The following is an 18,598-nucleotide window of genomic DNA, read 5'->3' as shown; positions in this document are numbered from 1 at the left end:
GCTCAGTCATTCTTTCTCTGCACACATGCAAGTTTTATTTTCAGTTGGTAATTACAATTAGAGTCTACTAAGTTCAGCATGGATAGTGGGGCACCAGACTAGGATATGGATACCTTAGGGTGAAAAATTTACCTCCCCAAAGATCTTTAATTGTAGGTTGTTTCTTGAAGTAAGCATAGATGTTAAAAGTAACTTTTAAAGATTTTACCAAAATCAACTAAAATTTGATTACAGATATTCTCAGTTATGTACTGTGATCTCTTCTCCATTCTTCTCTATTTCTGCTCATCTGGGTTTTGCTTCTTGGGCTGCCTTTTGCCTCTAAAACCTTGTTACTCCAAGGATACCAGACAAATCTGTATGGAAGTGTCCATATCATGGAGGTTGGAAGACAAAAAAAATAAAGGGCATTGGAATAAAAGCAAGATTACAAGTTGCCAGGTGCTATCAAGGACACAGCTGAGCAAAGAGTCAGACCAAGGTAGAAATGTAGAGAATATTTTCTCCAAAATAAAAATAGCTTTATTATTTTCTGATAATAAAAGTGATACATGCTCATTATAAAAATTTCAAATACATAAAAGTCTAACAAAAGTAATGATCACCCAAATACCACAGCCCAGAAAGAAACCATTACTAACTTTTTGGCAAAGATTTCTCTATGAAACATATATTATTTAAAAATATCCAGTATTATAAATGGGCTCATAGTAAACATGCTATTCTGTGGTCTGCTTTTTCATTCACTAACATTTCAAGGACAAATTTTCCATAGCAGTAAACATAGATCTAAACAATTTTAAATTAGGCAGATGTGTATAACTCAATTATAGACTTGTGCTATAATTTATTTAACCTGTCTTCTATTGAAGGATATGTACGCTGTTTCCAGTATTTTAATATCATAAACATTAAAAAGTACCTATTTGCCCTCATGTGTACACACTTGTGAAGTTTTTATTCATTACGATGAATTCCTGAACAAATTTCTGAGTAAAAGCAATGGGTAAACAGAACCATTTAAAGTTTTGATACATACTGCCTTCTAGAAGTGTGTGTAGTCGCTCAGTCGTGTCCGACTCTTTGTGACCCTGTGGACTGTGGCCCACCAGGCTCCTCTGTCCATGGGATTCTCCAGGCAAGAACACTGGAGTGGGCAAGCTGTACCAATTTCCACTCGCATGAACAGTGTAGGAGGGTTCCTTTTCCTCCATACCCTCTCCAGCATTTGTTGTCTGTGGATTTTTTGATGATAGTCATTCTGACTGGTATGAGGTGGTATATCATTGTAGTTTTGATTTGCATTTCTCTGCATGAAATTAAAAAGACGCTTACTTCTTGGAAGAAAAGTTATGACCAACCTAGATAGCATATTGAAAAGCAGAGACATTACTTTGCCAACAAAGGTCCGTCTGGTCAAGGCTATGGTTTTTCCAGTGGTCATGTATGGATGTGAGAGAGGGGCTGTGAAGAAAGCTGAGCGCCGAAGAATTGATGCTTTTGAACTGTGGTGTTGGAGAAGACTCTTGAGAGTCCCTTGGACTGCAAGGAGATCCAGCCAGTCCATCCTGAAGGAGATCAGCCCTGGGTGTTCTTTGGAAGGACTGATGCTGAAGCTGAAACTCCAGTACTTTGGCCACCTCATGCGAAGAGTTGACTCATTGGAAAAGACTTTGATGCTGGGAGGGATTGCGGGCAGGAGGAGAAGGGGACGACAGAGGATGAGATGGCTGGATGGCATCACCAACTCGGTGGACATGAGTTTGAGTGAACTCCAGGAGTTGGTGATGGACAGGGAGGCCTGGCGTGCTGCAATTCACAGGGTCGCAAAGAGTCGGACATGACTGAATGACTGAACTGAACTGAACTGAATATAAGTTATTCCTCTTCAGAGCAGATATGTCCTGGGCTTAAATAATTTTCACTTTGTATCCCCAGTCCATCATCAGTGTTACTTAGGATGAGAGTCAACTTCTTTGAACCTCATTTCCCTTGATCTTATAGTAACAGAACACAGATCAGTAGTTTAGATGATGTGTGACTGCAGCTTGCACACCCAAATATTAACTGAGTCTGACCCTCCTTCAAGTACACTCTTCCTACCTTCTTATATTCCATCCCAATTTACATTAATCTGTAAGAAAATTTCAAAATTAAGGAGTCACTGAAAAACAATGGAGATGTTCAAATTATTATATTTATAGAGATGACCATAAAAAATTTCAGTAAGGCAGATGACATCAATAAGAAGGTTCTTAAGTGAAAGTTTGGTGAGCAATGAAGGTTTGGGAGGCATCTTCAGAATAAAAGTGCTTCCCAAGAAAATACTTGCAATCCAGTGGACCATTAATATACCTAAATAACTTGGGACATAAAGATGGATGCAAAATACAAGAAACATCGGCTTCTCCGTCAAAATCAAAATGTTGGCTTATCATTGCCTACACATGATTTGGGAATGTTTTTCACCATGAGGCAAATTTATAAGCCGTGTACACAATTTTTAATTCTTCTTTTCAACAATGCCTCAGATATTAATATTTGAAATTAGACTTTCAACCAAGAATGATGAAGTGGAACTATTTAAACAAATGAGTGATGACAGTCTAGATATTAGAAAGACAGACTTTGGGTGCAAACTGAATGACAGTGTTGAGATACTAGATACCAATGATTCTGAAGAGGTTTGAAGGATTATCTGATTCAGTCATTCACTTGGTGGGCCATATTATGTGTCAGGTGCTGTGCTAGCCATTAAGGATACCAAAAAGAGCAGGATATAGCCTCTACCCCCAGGGAAGTTTCAGTTTTATGAGGAGAGAGAAGTCAACAGGCAGTTCCAGTGTGGGGTGATGGTGTGGTGAGGCATGTGTAGACGCTTCAGATTCCTTACTGGAAGCCTGCTGACGATGGCATCAGTACTAGTAATCTTTGCCTCCTTCTTACTCTTTCAGCCCTTACTTTCGGTTCCAAAAATTTGTGGCTCAAATAACAGATGTTGTAATAGAACAGTTAACTTGGGCAGATGCCTTTTCATCCTTAATAAAATGTTTGCTTCTTACCTGGTACTCTAGTAGTTAACATAGTACCTTGATTCTGGCAGATGCCTCACAAATGCTTCTTATGTAACTTTCACTTCCTAGACTCACTCTATCTCAGGTCATAAAAGCTGTTTTACACAAGCTGTTCTACTATCCCATGAAACTCCACAATGACGCAGTGGGTCACAGATCATTACAACAATTCTCCAGAAGCCAATAAAATTGACTATGCCAGAAATCCCATAGCTGACTTCAAAAACAACAAAACACTTTCTTCATGTTTTGGGAGCTATAAAATGGGACAAAAATCTATCAAGTAAATAGGATCTACCTGGAGGATAGCCCATGGTACATTACAAAGATGAAGGTGAATGAAATTCTTTACTAATTTATCTTTACTGATCATAGGAAACACTTGGGGACTCATTCTTGGTTTCTTCATGTGTCTTAGTCTTTACATCATGAGGCCACTAAAGTATCCTCTTACTGCCTATAGCAGGATGGGAGATTTAATTCCTATCAGTTAACACTTATTAACAAACCCATTAGAAGGCAAATCTGGTAAGGAGCACTGGGTCACTCAATAGTAAATTCTGGTTATTTCTAACCACAGTAGTATCTGCTTACCATATCATTAATTAGGTTATTGCCAGTTAATCTGACTTGGTTTTTAAGATGTCCAAAATAGTCACACCCAAGCAAGGTGATCTAGTTAAAAAAAATTCATTGATGAATAGTATTTCTAGACCTTCTACTCAATGCTAAGCAAACTCCTATGCAATAGATTGGGAGCTAGCAATCTGTTTTTAACAAGCCTTCCATGTCATTTTGTTGCATGCTAAAGTTTGACAAATGCTGCTTCAAGTCAATTAAGCAAATTCCCATCAACATCATACCAACAGATTACACGTGTGCTGAATAATGGTGTGGGCCTGGTGTCAATGAGAACTTCCTAATGATTTCCCTTTGAAGGTACTGCGAGATTCAGATTCAAAGTGAAAAGCAGTTTAACAAAGAGTCAGTTCTTTATTATCTTGATTACCTCATTTGAATTATTAGTGGCAACTTCATCCGATTCCAAGCTTACTTGCCCGATTCAGCCAAAATACATTCAGCCTACATGAAACAAGCTAAAGCGACCTCAGAATGGCTAGCTATTTATAAAGCCAAATGTCAAAGACTTTCACAGCTTCCTGTGATTAACAAGGAATCAAGAGTTGGGTATAATCAAAAGAGTTTTCAAACTAGGCCAGGTCATCACAAGAAGCAAGATCAATGAAGTCTAGTGCAACCCCTTCCCCTGACAGTCTCAGCATAGGGGCAGTTTGGGAGCACCGTGAACATACTTCATGCTCAGATGGGGAAGACAGCAATGGGCAGTCAGGATGTGTCAGACTAGCCCTCAGAGAGGGCCTCTCCCAGCTGCTTGCCTGGGGCTTTTGAATTGTCAATCATCAGGCTACAGCTTACTGTGTTTTGAACCTCACTTCCTGTCGTAAGATCCTTTTTCCCAGAACCATAGCTCCATGTTTTGGACCTTGGTCTGTTAACCTGACCCTGATTTCTGATGATTTCCTTCTTTGAATAATTGCTCTTGAATCTGGACTCCAATCTGATGATCATTAACCCAACTGTACAGATTCACCAAAAATAAAAATAAAAACTTACAAAAAAAAATGGGCCTATTCCTTTGATACAGAGAAAACTAGAGGTCTGCCCTTATATAGTAAACATCCTAGAGAGGGAGATTCTGTAAATCCTCTGGAAATGGTTTTCATGAGTGTTTCTGTCTATCATCATAAAGACAGTCATTATCCCTACTTGGTTAATTTACTCAGGAATGTTTACTATAGCTGAATTTTTTATTATGTGGGTTCACAGAGATAATGTCACTCAATTTAACTTATAAGGAAACACCTGCTCTGTATAGGATAACATGCTAGGCCCAAAAGAGATGGACCCTACACAGTCAGGGAGTATGATAAATAGAGTAATGGTCCCAAAGATGTCCATGTCCTAATCCTGAATACACGACTTTATAGGAGAAATGGGACACTGCGGCTGTGATTAAACAAAGGATCTTAAGATACAGAGATTTTCCTGGATTACCTGAGTGGGCCCAATGCCATCACAAGGATCTTTTGGAGAGCCAAAGGAAGAGGAAGAGGTGATGAAGAAAAGCTCAGAGAGACAGAAAGAGAGATCTAAAGATGTGACAGATACTGGCTTTGAGGATGGAAGAAGAAGGCATGAACCAAAGAATGCAAATAGCATTTTGAAGCTAGAAAAGGCAAAGGAACAAACTCTCCCCTAGATCCTCCAGAAGGAATGCCAAGGACTTCTGACCTCCAGAGCTGTATAATAATTAATTTATGTTGCTTTTACCCACTAACCTACTGTTGTGATTGCAGTAGGAAACTAATACAGGGAGTTTATCATCTAGTAAGAGAGAGAAGACAACATAGGTAACTTTGATATGATTCAGAAAGTGATAGGTATAAATGAGAAATGCAAAGAAACTGTTACAGATGATACAAATAAACTTATTTACAAGATATAAACAGACTCGCAGACACAGAAAACAAACTTATTAAACAGGAAAGGAGGTTTAGGAGTTTGGGATTAGTAGATACAAACCATGATATATAAAACATAAACAACAAGGTCCTACTATATAGCCCTGGAGGAGGGCATGACAACCCATTCCAGTATTCTTGCCTGGAGAATCCCATGGACAGAGGAGCATGGCAGGCTATGGTCCATGGGGTCGCAAAGAGTCAGACACGACTGAAGCAACTTAGCACACATGCACCTACTGTATGGCACAGGGAACCATATTCAGTATCTTGTAGTAAACCATACTGGGAAAGAATATGAAAAAGAATATGTGTGTGTATATACATATATATATACACACACACATATAACTGAATCATTTTGCTGTACATCAGAAGCTAACACTGTAAATCAACAATACTTCAATAAAAAAAATCTTTAAAAATGGGAAAAAAAAAGAGAAATTGCTACAGAAATGCTGATAAAGTAAGTAATATTGGCTGGAAAGATTAGGAAAGCTTCCTGGAGGAGGCAATTATGGTGGGCCCTGAAAGATTGGCTAGAATTTCAAAAGGGAGAGATCTGGTAAACACTAGGAGTAAAGGCATAGAGTTGGAATCAAACAAAAAGCTGACTGAGGCCTTTATGACCAGCCAGTTTCTTAGGAACAAGAATTATTTGATTAAAATTTCATCATCTACTCAGGATATAATAGTCTCTAAGTATGTAAAAAATTATAATACTAGTCATATAACAACTATATTATATGAAATAATCTAAGAGTTTAAATACAGAAATACAGATCTTGGGTGAAAACCAAGGGTGAAACTGGCTCATTTTCACATATGCAGACTTGACAGGGATAAAAGAAACATACTAAGAGTCAATCGAAATAAGCAAAAAGGCAATTCTTTAAAAAGATTTCTATTAACATTTACAAATCAGACATTTCCTGCAACCTCTGCAGGCAGGCTAAACCAAAACAATGGAATCCAACTGAACTGAACATACTTGGAAGCAGATTGGAGGCTCTAAGGACTCACATGGATGTGACAGAGAAGACACTGTAATCCAGATCCTTTCTAGTAGGTTTTGACTGCTCTGTTTGCCTGAAATCAGAGTCCACAATCTTAAGCAATTCTGAATGGTTTTAATTTAGCCCAGGTTGGATCATGAGGCAATGATCCTACTAAAACAAACTTTTAAGCCACTCTGTTCTACAAGTTGGAAGGGAAGGAATGGAATGGGATTGGTCACACTGTTGATGGGCATCAGCCAAATGTATCATCCCTTATCCTCCAGCACTACTGATGAAGACAGTGGCTTCCCCAGATGAGACCTTACTCAGTGCCTCAGCAATTCTTGCTTTCTTCCTTATCCTCGTCAGAAACCGATGCCTTTTTGTACTGTTTGCATTCATTCCAGGAAAATACGGAGGAACAGCTAGTCTCCACTGGCCTGCTCCTATAGGAATGGCCTGGAGCTTCTGCAGAAGTGTCCGTATGCACACCGGGGGCCCTCAAGTCCAGGGATGGAGTTGCACACTTTGGAGACCAGCTTTCCTCACAAGGAGACCCAGACCTACTGGAAGAGTCCTCATTCCCCCTACTACCTGTCTTTTTGTCAAAGCCCAGGAATGTGACCTCAGACTGGCTGCATTCAAAGGGAGTCTTCTGAGTCATTCTATCTTTTCTCAAACTTTGATCATGAGGCGGCGATAGATTATTCTGGTTTTCATCATCTTCCACTGGAATGCTCGGAACATTATCGAAGAACAGAGGAGAAGGACTCCTGAAGGACTTGAGGGATGTGGGAGGATCTTCCGCAAAATACAAGCTGGCTTGAGTACTTTCAAGAATATTGAGGACCTGAATAACCAAGAAACAAACACACACTGAATGAAGTCTCAATAACCTCTCCTTTAACCTTTTTTTCTGTCTACCTATTAAGGAATATTCTCTTTTTTTCATGAAATAAGTTTAACTAATGTGGAAGACCTGGATTTTATCCCTAAGTTGGGAAGATCCCCTGGAGAAGGGAATGGCAACCCATCCAGTATTCTTGCCTGGAGAATCTCATAGATAGAGTCTACAGTCCATGGGGTTGCAAAGAGTCGGACACAACTTAGCAACTAACACATTGTCTTTATAGAATTTGAAATGAGAAGGAATTAAAGATAGCTAAAATTCTTCACGTTAATAACTAAATTAAGTGACTTAAAGCAAAGTAGAAAAGCCACTGAACTGAATTCAACATCAAGAGATCTGGAGTGTCTTGCTGGTCCAGTGGTTAGGAGTCTGCCAGCCAATGAGGGGGAAACGGGTTTGATCCCTGGTCCAAGAAGATATAACATGCTGTGGGGCAACTAAGCCTGTGTACCACAACTATTGAAGCCTGCACACTCTAGAGCCTATGCTCTACAACAAGAGAAGCCACCACAGTGAGAAACCTAAGCACCGCAACTAGAGAGTAGCCCCTGCTTGCTGAAACTAGAGAAAGCCCAAGGGCAGAAATGAAGACCCAGTGCAGCCAAAAATGATAAACAAGTAAATAAATAAAAAATTTTTTTTAAAAAGAAGAGAACTGACTTTAGGCCAAGATTTGCCACTAACTACTTTGTGACCTTGGACAAATCTCTGATTATTTTTTATTTCAACCTTAATATGTGAAAGATTGGAAGGGGTCAGGGAATAGTGAGCCCAATCCATAGTTCTCAAATACTAGAACTACCTAGGGAAGCTCTTTTAAAATACCTTAAAAAGTCTCTCTTACAGATCCCTTAGACTGACCTAAAGATGCTCATTCAAAAAAATATGGAGATAGGAGCCCAGGAATCTGTATTTTTAAAGCTTCCCAGTTGATTTGGATGTGCAGCTAAATTGAGAACCATTAACCTGATATAAAATAACATACCTTCACACATACATGTAATTTTAAAAATACATATAAAGAGCTTTATAATTTACAAAGTGTTTTCACACACATGACCTCATTTAATCTGCACAAACATTATTATCCTCACTTTATAGATGATAAGGTTGAGTCCCTTTCAGAAAAGGAAATCACTATCATAAGCCAGAAGGAGCAGACCTGTGGCTTAACCCCACGTCTTCTGGCTCCCAATTTCATGTTCTCTCCACTATGTATTCAGAGCTCAAACCTGCTAGTTACATAGCTCTTACTGGTGGTGTCAGGTCTAGAACACAGCTCTCCTGATTCCCAGGCCAATGGTCTTTATATTCTGATTATGTCAACTCCTTGTTTAAAAACTTTTCCATGGCTGACAACAGATTCAGGATGGAATCCAAATTCCTAGAATGGAATTCATGTCCCTCGATCACCTGGAACCTCCTATTATTTTAAAACAGCCCAGCATTTCCCTCTCTGTCCTCGTACTTTCATGATGCAGGATTATCTGCAGTCTTGGTGCCATGGAATCCACTGCACCTCTGAGCCTTTGCAGGCATACAGTCTCTCTGCCTGGAATATCCCTCCATCCTAAGGCCACCTAAATCCAACCTATTCTTCAGATTATAGCTCAGTTATCACCTCCATCAAGAAACTTCTTTGCTGGGACATATTCTGACTCTATGCTCCCATACTGGCCTGTGTTCTCATCTATCATGATGCTTATCTTCTTGCATCGAAATTCCATGTTTATCCGTCTGGCTCTCCGTTTGGACTGTGAGCTGAGAGCAGCAATTCAGTACCCTGATCACTGTTGCAGCACCAGCACCTAGTCCAAAGTCTGGCACGTGAAAGCAGGTACTAAATAAATATTTGTTTATTATAAACAAAATACCTAGATGATTAAATTGATGGGCAGATGAATAAGCTTAAAAATCAGCAAGAGAAATACATGCTGCATTAAAAAAAAAATTTGGCCACACCATGTGGCATGTAGGATCTTAGTTCCCCAACCAGGGACTGAACCCAGGCCCTGGCAGTGAATGTGCCTGAGTCCTAACCATTGAACCACCAGGGAATTCCCATTTTATTGGACCAGATCTCTTAATGAATGTTGAATAAAGTATTCTCTCCAAATTATTCTCTTATGTCTTTTCATCAATTTTTTTGTGGCTGCCCTGGTTCTATCCAATGATGCCCTTTCTCAGAGTACCAAACTTTCTGATTTAGAAAAGCTATCTGTTAGGTGAGAAGACTCTGTTGGGGGCTGCATTTGTCACACTGATATTCTCTTAGATACACAGTTTATCCAGTTTAGATTTTCTATGGCTCCACAGATGGTTTTTAACAAAATCACATGTATACGCACTTCATCCATCGATGGTCTTAATTTCGCCCGTGTTGTAGCACACCGGCCCGCCAAAGAGAACAGCTTGGCGGAAAAATTCTGTGGACAGGGAGGTACTTTCTTATCTAGAAAGGAGATGCATGAATCGAGGCCTCTTTTCTCCATCAATTCTATAAGAAGATCCCGCTAGGAAGAAAAGAAGACAAGCTCATCATTTAGAACTCAGAAACCATCAGAAAAGTGACCAAGAGATAGGGGCAGAGGTGGAGACAACTCTTACCAGCTGGATATGCTTTGGCTCATCTAACACCACTTTACAACCTGTCAGAACTTCCATTATTACCTACAAGGAATATATAGAAAGTCAGCTACATAATATTAATAATATACACAATAATTATTATATTATTATAAATATTTTTAAAAGTGAAAGTGAAATCACTCAGTTGTGTCCGACTCTTTGCGACCCCATGGGCTGTAGCCTACAGGCTCCTCCATCCATGGGATTGTCCAGGCAAGAATACTGGAGTGGGTTGCCATCTTCTTCTCCAGATCTTCCCGACCCAAGGATTGAACCCAGGTCTCCCTACATTGTAGGCAGATGCTTTACCATCTGAGCCATACTCATAATTAGTTGTGGCTCTTTTGAAAAAATTTTAATTGAGGCATAATTACAATATTGTGTTGGTTTCTGCCATATATCAATATGAATCAGCCATAAGTACATAAGTCATACACATAAGTATGTGTATCAGCCATACACATAAGTCATACACATAAGTCCTCTCCCTCTTGAACCCCCCCTCCTACCTCCCATCCCATCCCACCTCTATAGGTTGTCACAGAGCATCGGATTTGTGTTCCCTGAGTCATACAGCAAATTCCCACTGCCTATTTTGCATCCTGAAGAAGGGAATGGCAACCCACTCCAGTATTCTTGCCTGGAGAATTCTATGGACAGAGGAGCCTGGCAGGCTACAGTCCATGTGGTCATAAAGAGTCGGACATGACTGAGTGACTAACACACACACACACACACACACATACACCTATTTTACATATGGTAATGTGTATGTTTCAATGTTATTCTCTTAAATCATATCATCCTTCCTTCCCCCACTGTGTCCAAAAGTCTGTTCTCTATGTCTGTGTCACCTTCGCTGCCCTGCAAATAGGTTCATCAGAACCATCTTTCTAGATTTCATATATATGCATTAATATATGTTTGTTTTTCTCTTTCTGACTTACTTCACTCTGTATAATAGGCTCTAGGTTCATCCACCTCATTAGAACTGACTCAAATATATTCTTCTTTATTGCTGAGTAATATTCCCTTACACTAACATTCCATACGTACCACATCTTTATCCATTCATTTGTCAACGGACACCTAGGTTGCTTACATGTCCTAGCTACTGTAAACAGAGCTGTGATGAACACTGGGTGCATGTGTCTTTTTTCAGTTAAACCTCAACACTGAGTATAGTTCATTCTAATTAATCACTTTATGTTTTACTGTTTGATTACATAAAACTAATGTATTGATATAAGACAATGAGTAACAGGAAATCAATAGGTCTAAAAGTTAACGTCTTTAAAACTTTCTTAGAATTTAGAGCATTCTTGGTGATAAAACTCTTCTCCTTCATTAACTGGTAGTTGGTACTTACAATTCCAAAGCTGTAGACGTCTGTTTTAATGGAAAGTTTGCCTTGTCTGATATACTCTTCTGGCATGTACCACACATGCTTACTGCTGCTGCTGGTCATGCTTATGGCAGAGCTTTGAGGTTCTAGGTGAGGTCGGAAGTGTGCCATGGCAAAATCAGTTAGTTTGGGTTGAAACTGATCATCCAGAAGTATGTTTGCACTGAAATTGTGATCGTGGGCAAACAAGACAAAAACATCATAAAGGTATTCCAGTGGAAAACAACAGGACAAGCTCGCTTTCATATTTGATCAATTCCAAATAAAGTCATACATTACTTTCCATGAACTTTTTAGAGGAGATTTTCTCAAAGTATAAATCCAAGCTTTATATAAAACCTAAAACAAAAACCTGACCTAGGAACAGCAGGAATTTCAAATTTACAGGTCTATATATGGAGTTGGTGGATGAAATTGATGCTTTGTCAATAGGTGAAACTAAAGTTAACCAAAGTAGCTTTCCTTGTGTTCTACTTACATGTAATAAGAACATTAAATGAGTTTTAATCAGATAGTAATTAAGTATCTGATATGCACAGGGCTGTGCTGTGGAATGCTTGGCTTAGAACCACTAAGCCAATACATTAGAGCCAGATCCTGCCTTTGCTCTAGCTCTAGATTAGGACAGACATGTAGTTCTTAATGACTTCTTCCCCAGATGTACACTTCACTTATTCAAATCAAAGCTGGGGCTTCTGGAGATGCCCTGATCATTGGGTATCTAATGCAGGAGTCTGCCACATGTGCCAGGAGATGAGGTGGGGAGAGAGGTTCCTTAACCCTCATTATCAGGACCCAAGCTTCTACCCCTCCAGCTTCTGCCACTCTGAGAGTCTGGCTGTCTTCTGCACCCCTTGCCCTACCACTGCCCCCCACATTATTTCAGCAACAAGAGGAGGAATGCAAAGATCTGAGTGTCAGATTTTCAATGTCAAGCATCTCATCCTCCCTTCTTCTTCCAACCCAGCTTTAAAGAACCTAAACTTAACTTAAACCATAACTTAAAAGAGAATGCAAAAAGCTGAATTTGTGAAACACTTAGAATCCCTAAAGAACAGGTCTTTTCCAAGTACAAAAGGGAAAAGAAGCAGCAACAACACTCATAATCTAATCCATTTATTTGATCCTCAGAAAAACTGGGAAGTGTGCAGCGGCTGGTGACTCATACTTCTGTTAAGACTTAGGCAGAGGGGAGCTGAGTAACCACAGCATGTTACACAATAAAACCCACAGATGACTTTGGGTCAGTGAAAGGCCATCAATAAGAATGCAAAATTGTTCCAGGGCACTGCATTCACACTTTGAATAATGGTATTTGGTGAAAAGACAAGTTGTTTACCAGCAGACTTTAGTGTATAACATAAATTTTAAGTTCAGTGATATACTCTGTTCTAAATAAAGGTTAATGGCAGCTGAGGAAGAAGGATGTTCTGTTTTAGGAAAGTGGGAATTCCAAAAGGCCCTTCAACAATCAATTCTACTCAAACTCTTTCTCCTGCTTCAACCTCAAATAGAATATTCAGACATAAAGTGCCTTCAGCTACCTTGCAGGTCAACTGAATACATTCTTTCTATGGGAGTAAAAACAGACTAACAAAATAAAGACAACATAAATTAACTAAAATCATGTAACAATATACTGCAACAAACAGGTGCTGCGCAGGCTATGCTTAGTCACTCAGTTCAGTTCTGTTCAGTTCATTTCAGTCGCTCAGTCGTGTCTGACTCTTTGCAACCCCATGAATCGCAGCACGCAGTCATGTCCAACTCTTTGCAACCCCATGGACTGTATCCTGCCAGGCTCCTCTGTCCCTGGGGATTCTCCAGGCAAAAGTGGGTTGTCATGCCCTCCTCCAGGCAATCTTCCCAACCCAGGGATCAAACCCAGATTTCTGGCATTGCTGGTGGATTCTTTACCATCTGAGCCACCAGGGAACAGGTAAGAAACACCCAATGGCCCACACCTTCGATTTAGTGTTTCTACAACCTATTTCTTCTAGTCTTTCCCACAAGCTACTTTCTGTAGCAGAGAGACCATCAGCTCTCTAGATAGCAGAAGGACTAGTCATGGTTCAGTAAGGTGATGGGAAAAGTCTCACACAAAGTGGTGAGTTTGTATTCTGAATCTGGGGATGTTAGTTCATCTCTCTGTAGCTAGGGGTCTCTAGGACAATTCTTTTTGGGTACCTAAGCCCTTCCAAAGTTATGAGAATTGCTTTCTTTGCTTACATTTGTCTCCTAATTTAAAGTTGAAGTTCTTGGGCCTTAAATATAAAGCAAGATGATACACCTAGATTATAATGCAGGATCTGAATCTAAGTGCAAATTTTATGTTTGACATGTAAGCGCATGATTGGTTTTTAAAGATATGTATTTTTAATTTTAGGAAGAGTTATTGGTGCTTAGTAGCCCAGTCCCTGAGTACTGGGAATACTCCAGAAAAGTCCAGACTTTACTTAATTGGGTTCAGAGATAAAGAGCACCCCACTGGGTTCTAAATGACAGCCTGAGGCAATAGGACGGCTTGCTGTTTGAAGCACTAAGACACCCCTCACCAGATATCTTTCCTTCCCTCACCAGATGTAGCAAGACACAGTTTCTGTATGAACCTGCAGATTACTGGGAAAAAGCATACACATCCTCCCCCTGCCAACATCAGCATGCAGTATATCCAGCATGACACAAAACTGAAACCCTTACTCCCTTTTGGCATAAACAGCCTTCTCGATCTTTCTCATTGACCTAGGCAGCACTTAGTATTATGGCTTGTTTTTGCTTTATTGGTACCTAATGAGTCCTAGGCTCTCTTGAGTAAAGGCTTAGTCAAGAAGGGGTAAACCTCCTTTCAATGTGAAATTTCATCTCTGATCAAACTAGCGCAACTTCTCCATCAAGCCTTGATTTCCTTGTAGGTAAAAAGATCTGATAACGCAGATCTTACAGAGTTGTTGTGAGGGTTACATGAGAAAACCTAAGCAGAGTGCCTGATGCACAGGGAGAGCCTTGAAATTTGTTCTGAGGATATAGGTTGCCCACTGTCCATCCTATACTTGTCTCTTTACCTGAAAACCCCACTGGACCTGGCCAGGTAACTCTAGAAGTTTAAGGACACCAATTTGATGTAACAAAGGGGCTGCAGGATAAACCTGGAGATCTGAACATCCTTGGGTTAATCAGTTTCAATGCATCATCTGTATTTCAAAATAGTTCTAGAGAAGAGTTGGAAGAACCTGACTAAACTAATATTCTCAGATATTTTAAGACCATGGGGATAAACATATACATATTGTTTGGTATGTATGTATGCAAGCATGTATGTATCCATGTATATAAGTATACACTAGAGCTTAGAGACAGTAGTGGTAAATAAAATTACTAGGGGGAACTTTAATTTACGTAACATTTGTTTTGGCATCCCTTAGAAAAAAATGAACATATATGGATTTTTAGAAGAAGGCAGGCACTAGAAGGAAAATAGAAAAAAAATCTAAGGAAAAGAATTACTGTATATAAAATGTTTTTTAAAAACAAAAGTAGTTTTCTTGCAGGGTAGGGGAAAATGGAGAGGGAGGAGACTGATGGTTAATTAAACCACCAGTCAAATAAACATTTGCATTCCCTGCAGGCTTTCTATCCCTGCTAAACACTGAGCTGGAGCCCAGCAGCCTCACCACACACATCAGGTCTTGGGAGTGAAGGCAGGAGCTTGGGTCCTCCAGCAAGGGTGCCACGTTCACAGGAAGGAGTCTCTGCGGTACCCCATCCCCTTCCCAACCACTCAGTCTTTCTAGTCCCTCACGAAGGAAATTCCCCATGCACTTACTACACCCATACATCTCTGATCAATTTCCATTTAAAAAAAAATTCATTTTTAAGCAAATGGCCACTTCCTTCCTTTTTTTCTGAGACCACCTCCCTAGTAAGAGAGTTTGTTTCACTTGGCAGGAGACCCACGGCCATAGCATAAGACAAAATGATCTTGTAGGAAACATTAGAAATGTTCCCCGAGATTATCTCCTCGCTTTGGCAACATGAACAAGAATGAATGTCTGGGATGAAAAATGCCAGGGATAAAACGCATTTCAATTTAAAATCGTTCATAAATGTGAAAACAATTAAGCTCGCTGAGGGATACGATGGAAATAACAAGAAGGTTTACTGCTTTCAGATGCTTTTATGTGATCCCGTAATTCAAAAACATCTTTGTTTCTCCCAATAAAAATGTGAGCGTCTTTTGCCAAGAATAAAGACTTCAACTTTTCAAGATTCTTTTCTTTAAATCCTTTTCCTCCTCAAATTCCACCATCTGGAAATGAATTTTGTTTTTATAACATGCTCTTTGAAGAGTTCGAATTACTAAGACTTTTTGGGCTAACTAAACCAGCAGACTTCTTGAAAATAGCTTTGAAATGTGGGCTTGGCTTCCTCCTTGGGTGTTCTGCGGCTGTGTCCCTGATAGCGTCTTCCTTCGAAGGCTATTCACTCTCTGCTTGCACAAGGTGAAGATTCCAAATGCAGGCCACCAGGCCCTACCTCCCCATCCCCTGCAAAGTCTGCTGCCTGCAGCAGGTCTCACTAGAAGCCCAACGTCCACGTTTCCAAATTTACACATACTAATTACGTTCTCCTCTTCTGCCCCATATCCCTGTCTCTGCTGTTGAAACCAACATGCTCCCAGGAGTCTCGGCTTAGTGACCTAATATGAGCATGCTGTTCGACCCACACAAGGATGGAACCCCATCTCCTCTCCTCCATCTATCGGCATGTGACCAAGGCAGGTTACTAACCTCTGTAAATCTCAGCTTTCTTCTCTGTCAAACCAACGATAACACCAATGATGTGTAAACTCAGTCCTCTGGCTTTCACTGAGTTTCCTAATACGTCTCTGCAGCCTATCGGTCACAAGGAAATCTACTAACACTTACCAATGCGGTCAGGATGTGTGTGTGCTTGCTAAGTTGCTTCAGTCATGTCTGACTCTGTGCGACCCTATAGACTGTAGTCCCCCAGCCTCCTGTCCGTGGGGATTCTCCAGGCAAGAATACTTGAGTGGGTTGCCATGCCCTTCTCCAGGGGATATTCCCAACCCAGGAATCGAACCCAGGTCTCCTGCATTGCTGACAGATTCTTTACCGTCTGAGTCACCAGCAGGGAAGCCCAAGAATACTAGGGTGGGTAGGCTATCCCTTCTCCAGGAGAACTTCCAAACCCAGGAATTGAACCACGGTCTCCTGCACTGGCAGGCAGGTTCTTGATCTCTAGCACCTCCTTGGAAGCCCCAGATAGACTGTGGTTACTGCTGTACGGCTGGGGGTGGGGGTGGGGTGGGCGGGCTTTCTTTGTGTTCCCCTTACCTGGAAAGTACTCCCCTCCCACTTACTGTTATCCAATTCCTCTATGCAGCTTGATTAATTCCCTCCAGAAAGTTTTCACTAATCTGAATTCCAGTGGCCCTCTTTTCTCCCAAGTTCCTACTGTACAGCCTGTACTCTTTCACGTGGCACTCCCAGAGAGGCCAGCTTCTGTTTGCATAAGCATAATGCTGAATCTATAGAAGATACTAAATAAACATCTGATGATATAATCAGTTTGTAAATGAAGAGAATCTGAAACCATACGTACCCTTGGACCACTCGGCATATGGCAAATATGTGGCTCAAACGCTGCCAAGACATCCTCCCATATTCTTGGCAGACATCACTAATTGACTTCAGAAAGTACCCACCCCAGATTCCCTTTCAACTCTGCCCATGGGAACTCATTACCAACCAATCCAAGATGGAATGTGAGACGAAACTGATTTGTCATCGCTTCTATAAGCACAATTGCTTTTTTTTCCAGATGAGGCAAATGAGGCCCAGCTGGTTGAAATCACTCATTCTATGCAAAATAGCTTATGCTAAAGCCTAGCACTCCTACGTCTCTGTTCAGTGCACTTTCAACTTGTAGTTAACCGAAAGAAACATCTTTTTATTCAGCTACTCATAAAAGATTAAGAAACTGTTGATTATAAGGCAGAAATGAAGTGAATTTTCTCTCTTCTTCCCTTTAGTTGTAGGTAGGTAATTCTAGTGCCAAAACAATGGCAAATGGGTGAGTCACTGGAAGACAGATTTTAGCTCAATACAGAGGAAGTTCTAACAATCAGAGCTGCACCCAAATAGAGCTCTAACAAGGTGCTGTGCCAGGGTCCAAGGACAGGTCAGATGAGATACCTGAGTCCCCATTAGGTGAGAGGAACAATATTTACTGCCAACTCCTGGGCTGTGCTTCACAGAAATGAGCTCATTTCATCCTCACAGCCCTGGGAAGAAGAGCAGAGGTTCCAGTTCCAGATAAGGAGACTGTGCCCCAAGGAACTGAGTGATTTACCCAAGATCACACTGCTGGAAAGTGGTAACGCTGGCCTTTGTACTCAGATCTGGGAGAACCCGAAGGCCACACCCTCAACCAGTGACAAGAGACTGGAGCAGCAATGAAGTCACTGGGGTGGCTGCTGGAGAGGGGGCAGGATGGGGGCAGGGCAGGGGCAGGACAGGAACAGGACAGGAGCAGGACAGGGGCAAGACAGGGGGCAGGACAGGGGCAGGGTGGGGGCAGGGCAGGGGCAGGACTGGGGGTGTTTCTGGAGAACGGGCGTGTCAGGACTTTGCCTGACCTGCTCCAGGATAAGCAGGTGTCAGAAGGTGCCTCCTGAAACCTGTCTGAGCTCATCCTCGCTCCAAGTTGGCCTGAGTAAGTAAGGCTTGGTCAAGATTTAAAAAAACATGGGGTCATGTCCTTCTCCTGCCATAACCCCTAGATTTGTGAGTCTTAGAGCATGGGACAAAAACAAGCAGATGTAGCTGTACAGAATTTGAAATCAAGAAGAGTTCCAACTTGAGATGATCTCAGCTGGCTCTGCTGCACAACTGAGGAAACCGTGGTCTAAGAGAGGGAGGCAGGACCTGGGCGGGAACACAGATTTCTGGTGCTCTTCCCAGGTCATCCCCCGTGACGGCATTTCATTTTGCTCAGACAAAAGGTGCTGCTCACACTTT

General features: G+C 41.0%; 1 protein-coding gene across 1 annotated transcript in view; it reads right to left on the bottom strand.

The window, feature by feature from the left end:
- Nucleotides 1–466: 466 nt before the first annotated feature.
- Nucleotides 467–18,598, bottom strand: part of IRAK3 (interleukin 1 receptor associated kinase 3) — a 63,282-nt gene continuing 45,150 nt past the window's right edge. The window contains exons 9-12 of the mRNA XM_055579791.1: nucleotides 11,523–11,721; nucleotides 10,133–10,195; nucleotides 9,874–10,038; nucleotides 467–7,465 (exon numbers count right to left, since the gene is read on the bottom strand). Of these exons, the coding sequence (XP_055435766.1) occupies nucleotides 6,950–7,465; nucleotides 9,874–10,038; nucleotides 10,133–10,195; nucleotides 11,523–11,721 (943 nt within the window). The 3' untranslated portion in view covers nucleotides 467–6,949. The remainder of the gene's footprint in view (nucleotides 7,466–9,873; nucleotides 10,039–10,132; nucleotides 10,196–11,522; nucleotides 11,722–18,598) is intronic.

This window comes from Bubalus kerabau, chromosome 1 (genome assembly GCF_029407905.1).
Source record: "Bubalus kerabau isolate K-KA32 ecotype Philippines breed swamp buffalo chromosome 1, PCC_UOA_SB_1v2, whole genome shotgun sequence".
Classification (NCBI taxonomy): domain Eukaryota; kingdom Metazoa; phylum Chordata; class Mammalia; order Artiodactyla; family Bovidae; genus Bubalus; species Bubalus kerabau.
This window is presented reverse-complemented; position numbering and strand designations above follow the sequence as displayed.